This window comes from Suricata suricatta, chromosome 6, assembly GCF_006229205.1.
Source record: "Suricata suricatta isolate VVHF042 chromosome 6, meerkat_22Aug2017_6uvM2_HiC, whole genome shotgun sequence".
Lineage (NCBI taxonomy): Eukaryota > Metazoa > Chordata > Mammalia > Carnivora > Herpestidae > Suricata > Suricata suricatta.
In genome coordinates, this window is record NC_043705.1 from 558,048 (window position 1) to 565,723 (window position 7,676).

Sequence of the window (7,676 nt, forward strand, 5' to 3'; positions counted from 1 at the left end):
AAAAGTTCCCCGGGAGAGGGTCTGGGGGTGGGGGAGAGGGTGCGGGGGAGGGTCTGGGTCTGGGGGGGAGGGTCCAGTAGGGGGAGGGTCTGGGGGGAGGGGAAGGTCCCCAGGGAGGGCGAGGGGGAAGGGTGCTGAGCCTCCTGTGCTCCCCGCAGCACGCGAGGTTACAGTGACGAAGCCCATGCAGGACGTGGAGGCCACAGAGGAAGGCCGCGCCTGTTTCTCCTGCGAGCTGTCGAATGAGGACGAGGAGGTGGAGTGGTCGCTCAACGGCACGCCTCTGTACAACGACAGCTTCCACGAGATCGCTCACGAGGGCCGTCGCCACGCGCTGGTGCTGAAGCGGGTTCGGCGGGCCGACGCCGGCCTTGTGCGCGCCTGCTCCCCCAAGGTGTCGGTCACGGCCCGCCTGGAGGTCAAAGGTGAGGCGTCGCTGCGGGTCGTGGGGTCCTCCCAGGGCGGGGCGCTGGGCTCCTCGCAGGTCGAAGGTGGCGCTCGCTCACCAGCCCACACCCTCCCCCCAGCAAAGCCGGTGGTGTTCCTGAAGGCGCTGGACGATGTGTCCGCAGAGGAGCGGGGCACGCTGGCCTTGCAGTGCGAGGTCTCAGACCCCCAGGCCCGCGTGGTGTGGCGCAAGGACGGCGTGGATCTGGGCCCTAGCGACAAGTACGACTTCCTGCACACGGCGGGCACGCGCGGGCTCGTGGTGCATGACCTGAGCCACGACGACACCGGCCTCTACACCTGCAGCGTGGGCTCGGAGGAGACTCGCGCCCGAGTCAGCGTGCACGGTGCGTGTCTAAGGGCTGCTGGCTCCCGGAGACGGAGCGGGCTCCACGGGTCCCTGGGGGCGGGGGCGGTTCTAGAGGAGGAGCTGCCTCTAGGGGCGGGGCCGTCTCCAGGGGCGGGGCCGGTTGCGGGCGGCACGCCGGATCCAGGGACTGGTCTGGGCCCAGGGAAAGGGCCGCATCCAGGGATGGAGCCAGTTCCAGGAGCGGAGCTGTCTCCAGGGACCGGTCATTCTCTAGATGTGGGCTGGTTGCAGGGGTCACGGCCGAGTCCAGGGGGTGGACCGGTTCTAGAGGCGGAGCCGTTTCTATGGGCGGGGCCATGTCCAGGGGTAGGGCTGTCTCCAAGGCCGGGCCGTATCCAGGGGCTGGGTCGGTTTCAGGGGCAGAGCCGGGCCCAGGGGCGGGGCCTCTTGCAGGGGCAGGGCGGGGTCTAGGGGCGGGTCTGGGTCCAGGGACAAAGCCGGGTCAGGGGCAGGCGGTGCCTGCCGCTGTGGGGCCCACCCCTTCAACCAAGCCGGGATCCGCTTTGTAAAGCCCAGGAAGTCAGGGCAGGCTTCTGGAGGACCAGGTTTGACGGTCCCTAGGAGGCCTAGGTACAGACTGGGGAGCGGGAGAGGAAGAGACAATGGACGGGTCGGGGAGACGGGGCTGCCCCTGCGTTTTAGAGTCTCAAGATGCCAGGGGTTCAGCGCAGGCTAGTGACATTCCATCTGTACCAGGAGCCGCGTCGTGGGCGGGTGCGAGAACCCCAGAGGGGGCACAGTCAGGGTCGCTTCTTGGGCGTTGCCAACGGCAGAGGATGCCCCGCATCGGATGCCCCGGAAGGCCTCCCAGGCCACAGGCTCAGCCTGGTGAAGGCGGTTGTAGTTCTGGTTTATCAGGGTGCCTCAGAAAGTTTGAGCCGCCGGGCAGCATTGCTCCTCCCCCGCCTCGGGACACCCGGGTCTCTTCGGATGTCCCTGTCAGCCTAGGCCTGGCCTCCTGTGTGCGCTGGTGTCCTGGGCCAGCTCCTCTGGTCTGATTCTCTCTCATGCATGGCCACGGCAGGCTCTGTCCCCAGTCACTTGTAGGCGGGTCCCTGGCAGTCTGGCCAGGGTTTGGGGTGAGACAGGGAAGGGGGCAGGACAGGGTGTCGAGTCTGTTCTGGAGCTGGATGGCCCCTTCATGTGAGCCTGTCCTTTGCATCCTGGAGCTCTGAGCTGCCCACCGCTGTGGACAGTGCCTGTTCTCTGCACCGTGTTCTGTAGCAAGTAGGAGGGTGGCCACGCTGGTTGGCACTCACAGCTCTCTGTGATCCAAACAACACGGTTTAACCAGCTGGAGGCATTTGCTTAGGGGGCAGTGGGCCTGGCGAGGGTGGGAGTGAGGTCTGGCCCCTTGTGGGGTCTGGCCTGGGGCAGCTACAGGCTTGACAGTGCCAGTCCTAAGGGACTGGTATCAGAGGCCCTGGCCTGCATGACCACTGTCTTTCGTGGCCCACAGACCTGCACGTGGGCATCACCAAGAGGCTGAAGTCAGTGGAGGTGCCAGAGGGCCAGAGCTGCACCTTCGAGTGTGTCCTGTCCCATGAGAACCCCAGCGATGTGGCCACGTGGACCGTTGGCGGGAAGACAGTGGGTGGCTCTGGCCGCTTCCGGGCCACACGCCAGGGCCGCAAATACACCCTGGTTGTTCAAGATGCAGCTCCTGGAGACGCTGGGGAGGTGGTGTTCTCTGTGCGGGACCTCACCTCCAAGGCCTCCCTCATCGTCAGAGGTGGGCACTGTGTGCAGAGATGGGGGCCTGTCTCCACTGGGGTGAGGGTGGAGCGGGGCCTCAGTCCAGAAACACTGCTTCTGGGGACAACCTCCCCCAGTCCCCGGGGAGCCCCCCTGTTGGAGGCCCGGAGGCACCTGCTGGGGGGCAGGGTGGGTCTGGTCATCTCAGCTCACTCTGTGGGGCCAGAGTCTCCAGTCGCTGGACAGGAGCAGGGTGTGTGGCCTCTGACCTGTGGTCTGACAGCCGTCATAGCCCCTAGGACTCATGCTCACTGAGCTGGTGAAATCACCATGCTCGGTCCTCAGCTTGCGTACCTGGTATCAACGCGGGCGCAGGTAGGTGACGTTCAGTTCACAGCTGGCCTGGCGGTGACCATGCTTTGAGTTTCAGGACTCCGAATGATACTGAGGTGTGAGGGTCTGTAGTCTCACATCCCCCTCTGAGGCCCTCCCCCTGTGGCTGTGGAGGCTCTCGCACTCCAGGCCCGAGGCCCCAGAAGGGTCTGTGGTCTCTGCCTCTGCAGCACCTGCCCTGTCCTCACCCAAAGCGTGGCTGGGGCATGGCCATGCCTCACGGGGGCTGCTCTGCTCTCTGCTCTCTTCAGAGAGGCCGGCGGGCATCACGAAGCCCCTGGAAGACCGGCAGGCCACTCCAGGTGAGGACGTGGCACTGAGCTGTGAGCTGTCCCGGGTCGGGAGCTCGGTGCGCTGGCTGAAAGATGGAAAGGCCATTCGCAAGAGTCAGAAGTACGACCTGGTCATGGAAGGCGCTCGGGCCACGCTGGTGGTTCATGCCGTGTCACTCAAGGATTCGGGCGAATACACGTGTGAGACAGAAGCTTCCAAGAGCACAGCGAGCCTCCGTGTGGAAGGTGACCCCACCGGGGACCCTAGATGGGTCCCCAGGACCCTCCCTGACCGTGGTGGGGGCTGTTCCCTGTCTGGAGGGGCCCGCGTGGGGTCCGCGCAGCCCTCAACCCCCACCCCTTCCCACCACCTCCCAGAAAAGGCCAACCGGTTCACGGACGAGCTGACTGACCTGCAGGCGGAGGAGAAGGGCACAGCCGTGTTCGTGTGCAAGACGGAGCGTCCCGCGGCCACGGTGACCTGGCGCAAGGGCCTCACGGAGCTGCATGCCTCCGGGAAGCACGCACCCAGCCGGGAGGGCCTGACTCTGCGGCTCACCATCAGCGCCCTGGAGAGGGCAGACAGCGACACGTACACCTGTGACATCGGCCAGGCCTGTTCCCAGGCCCGGCTCCTGGTGCAAGGTGAAGCTGGCCGCCACGCTGGCTGGGGGTGCGGTTGGGGCTACGCTTGGTTCAAAGTAGGCTTGGAGGCTGTCAGGGACCAGCCTCAGTTTCCCCATCCCCGGGACCTTGGTGCTGGGTGGTCTCGTCTCTGAGGTCCTGCTAAAGGGACACGAGGAGAATGAGCACGTGTCCCCATGAATTCACGCAGTCATTTGCTCCGAGCCTGTGTGCAGGAGTGTGCCTGGCCCTCATCCCGGGGCTCTGCGGGGAGTGTGGCCTGGGGACACCCCCAGGGGTGAGTAACAGTTGCATCTGCCAGGCAGCTTGAGGGCTACTCACCCACCTCCCAGATGGGGAAGTGGGGGCCTGATGTAGGGTCCATGGCTGGGCCGGGATTGTAGGGCATGTCAGGGTCCAGGCAGCACAGGGCACTGCCCTCCCAACGACAGAGTCCAGCATCCAGGGAGGTCAGGAGGAGGGCCTTCCCTGGGGCCGGGAGGGGGAGGTCGTCCATGGGAAATAATGAAAGAACCACAAAGAAGCCTTGCTGTGGGTTTCCTCTCCACTTCTGTGAGATCCAGCAAACTCGGTGAGCTCACACCACGTGCACCTTGTAAGTGCGGTGGAACCCCTGCTCGGTGACACAGCTGGTGCTCGGGCTTCATCCGGGAGCCATCAGTGGAAGTGAGCGCTGTAACACCACATGCTCTTCAAAGACCAGACACAGACACGGGCCCAACTGGCCATGTGGCCACAGCCTTTTCTTTATGTGCCAGTGTGTGACTCAGTTTCTTTGTCTGCCTTACACACCGTCCGCCAACGGGCCGTCCACAAGTTTTTTCTGTGGTCCCATAGATGCAAGACACCTGCAGGTGCAAAAGGAGCCTGGAGGCAGTCCCCCTCCATTATCAGGACTTCTCTCTGAGCTTTTCCCATACCTAGGGCAGCAGCAGACATGGGGTTTTCCCCAGGAATTCATGTCACCAATCTTCCAAAGCATTTAAGTTTTCATATGCCTACATGTGTTTTCACACTTCTCTTTTTTTAATATATTTTTTGTTTATTCATTTCTGAGAGAGAGAGAGAGAGAGAGAGAGAGAGAGAGAATGGGTTAGCGCAGAGAGAGAGGGAGACACAGAACCTGAAGCAGGCTCCAGGCTTTGAGCTGTCAGCACAGAACCCAATGTGGGGCTCGAACTCACAAACCACGAGATCATGCCCTGAGTGAAAGTCGGATGCTAAGCCTACTGAGCCACCCAGGTGTCCCTCCTATTTCTTCTTCTTCTTTTTTTAATATATATATTTTTTATATTTCTTCTTTTAATCCATGATTTAATTGCATTCTGTGACCTTGGGGAGAGACGTAGGCAGGGGTGGAAAACAGTTTGGTGAGAGAGGGTTTGCTGTGACCTGCCCCATGTGCTCTGCAGAAGGTCCCCAGCGGTGGCTTGAGGTTTCATCAGCGGAGCCAGAACACACTTGTGGGGAGTGAGTTCTGACGCGCTTGCTGGGCTCCGGGTTTCGCCATCCTGAGCCCTGCTCAGTCCGCCTGGGAGCCCATCCCCGGTCTTGGGGAGTGCCCCTTTCCCGTGGCAGCGGGCTGCAGGGGACGGTGACTTGCTGGTCTGTGCCCTGCAGGCCAGAAGGTGCGCATCACAGAGGGTCTGGAGGACGCGGAGGTGGGAGAGGGCTCCTTGGCCACCTTTTCCTGCCGCATCTCCCCTGCTGACTACGGGCCGGTCCACTGGTTCCTGGACAAGACGCCCCTGCACCCGAACGAGCTCAATGAGATTGAGGTTCAGCCAGGTGGCTACCACGTGCTGACCCTGCGGCAGCTTGCGCTCAAGGACTCAGGAACCGTCCACTTCGAGGCCGGGGACCAGCGGACCTCAGCCACTCTTCGGGTCACAGGTGGGCTGGGTGCTCAGCGCCGGGGTGGCGCCTGGCCCGTGGGGCTGAGGGTGCAGCCTTGTGGAGGGCAGACCTCAGCCATGTGCAGAGTACGGTCCTGGGGCTCACAGACAAGGTGCCTGGCCCACAGACCCTGGGGGGCGGTGAGGCTCTTTGAAGATAGTCACTGCACGTGGTATGCAGAGCTGATGCCACAGTCTCCACAGTGTGGCCGGGCTGTGCCAGCCCTTCCCTGGGACCCAGCAGCCAGTTTGTGGCCCCAGCCTGAGGGGGCAGGTAGGTGCACGGGCAGCCAGGAGTCCCCAGTGTCCTGAGTTTCCCTCTGCACCTCCAGAAAAGCCCAGTGTCTTCTCCCGGGAGCTCACGGATGCCACGGTCACAGAAGGGGAGGATCTGACCTTGGTCTGTGAGACCACCGTCCCGGACAGCCCTGTGTTCTGGACCAAGGACGGGAAGGCCCTGCGGCCATCAGCCCGGTGCCAGCTGAGCCAGGAGGGCCACCGGGCCCAGCTGGTCATCAAGGACGCCGCCGTGCAGGACGGCGGGCGCTACAAGTGTGAAGCGGGGGGCTCCTGGAGCAGCGCCATCGTCAGGGTCCACGGTGAGCTCCCGGCTCATGTCCTCCTCTCCATGTGGGGGGCCGCGGCCCCTCCGTGCGTGTCCAGGTGCCTGCTGCTGTGGCGGAGTCAACCACCCTCCACCTGTGTCTCCTGAGCAGCAGCGACTGTCACGCTTCATTCCTGTGTCTTGTTTTCTGACGCCTCTGTGTCCCCTCCTCCTGCCTTGGTTCGTCTCCATGTGTCTCAGCGCGGGCCACATGACAAATACCACGGACCCACGGACCGGGCAGTTAAGCCACAGGCATTTACTGTGCCCAGTCCTGGGGGCAGGGAGTCCGAGATCCAGGCGCGGGCGGGGCTGGTCCCCACGGAGGCCTCTCTCCTCGCTTGCACATGCTGCCCCTCCCCCACCCGTGTCCTGGCTTTGTTCTCCATCTGTGTCCGTGTCCTTGTCTCCTGGTATGTGATCTCACAGAGACATGGGGGTGACCGCATGTTATGGACATCACCTCTGTAAAGACTCCATCTCCAAACACAGTCACATCCTGAGGTTCTGGGGGTTGGGGCTCTGGCATATAAATCGGGCGGTGGGACACAGTTCTCTTCCCAGCTGTTTGGTCCTGCACCTGGAGGAGTCGGTTCTGGGGTTCCCCGTCCATAGCCCCCAGTGTAGAGAGGGTGAGGGAGCCTGCCTGGGCCCTCAGCTGCTGTGTCCTCAGCTGTCCCCAACCCCCGGGGCCCTCAGCGGGGGTGCAGGACTGACAGACTGAGCCAGGCCTGTGCCTGCCTGCAGCGCGGCCGGTGCGGTTCCGCGAGGGGCTGAAGGACCTAGAAGTGCCGGAGGGCGGAGCTGCCACGCTGCGCTGCGTGCTGTCGTCCGTGGCCGCGCCCGTGGAGTGGCGCCGCGGGGAGGAGGCTTTGCGGTCCGGAGGGAAGTACAGCCTGCGTCAGGAGGGCGCTGTGCTGGAGCTGGTGGTCCGGGACCTGCGGCCCCAGGACACTGGGCAGTACTCCTGCCGCTTTGGGGACCAGATGACCTTGGCTGTGCTCACAGTGAAGGGTAAGCATCCCTGTCTGCCTCACCCACACGCCCCTGTCATCTCTGTGGGAAGACGGGGGTGACGTTCTCTGTCGGGCCCTGTTGCAGCCCTGCCTGCTGAGTTCATCGGGAGACTGAGAAGCAAGGAGGCCACAGAAGGAGCCACGGCCACGCTGCGCTGTGAGCTGAGCAAGGCGGCCCCCGTGGAGTGGAGGAAGGGGTCCGAGACCCTCAGAGCCGGGGACAGAGTGAGCCTGAGGCAGGACGGGGCCGTGTGTGAGCTGGAGGTCCGTGATCTTGTCGTGGCTGATGCCGGGGAGTACTCGTGTGTGTGCGGGCAGGAGAGGACGTCGGCCACGCTG

At 63.5% G+C, this 7,676-nt stretch overlaps 1 protein-coding gene across 1 annotated transcript in view; it reads left to right on the plus strand.

Annotated features, from left to right (window-relative positions):
- Positions 1 to 7,676, plus strand: part of OBSCN (obscurin, cytoskeletal calmodulin and titin-interacting RhoGEF) — a 147,502-nt gene that overhangs the window by 74,351 nt on the left and 65,475 nt on the right. The window contains 9 exon segments of the mRNA XM_029941729.1: positions 159 to 425; positions 528 to 794; positions 2,277 to 2,549; positions 3,157 to 3,423; positions 3,556 to 3,822; positions 5,443 to 5,715; positions 6,050 to 6,316; positions 7,069 to 7,335; positions 7,423 to 7,676. Coding sequence (XP_029797589.1) covers positions 159 to 425; positions 528 to 794; positions 2,277 to 2,549; positions 3,157 to 3,423; positions 3,556 to 3,822; positions 5,443 to 5,715; positions 6,050 to 6,316; positions 7,069 to 7,335; positions 7,423 to 7,676 — 2,402 coding nt within the window.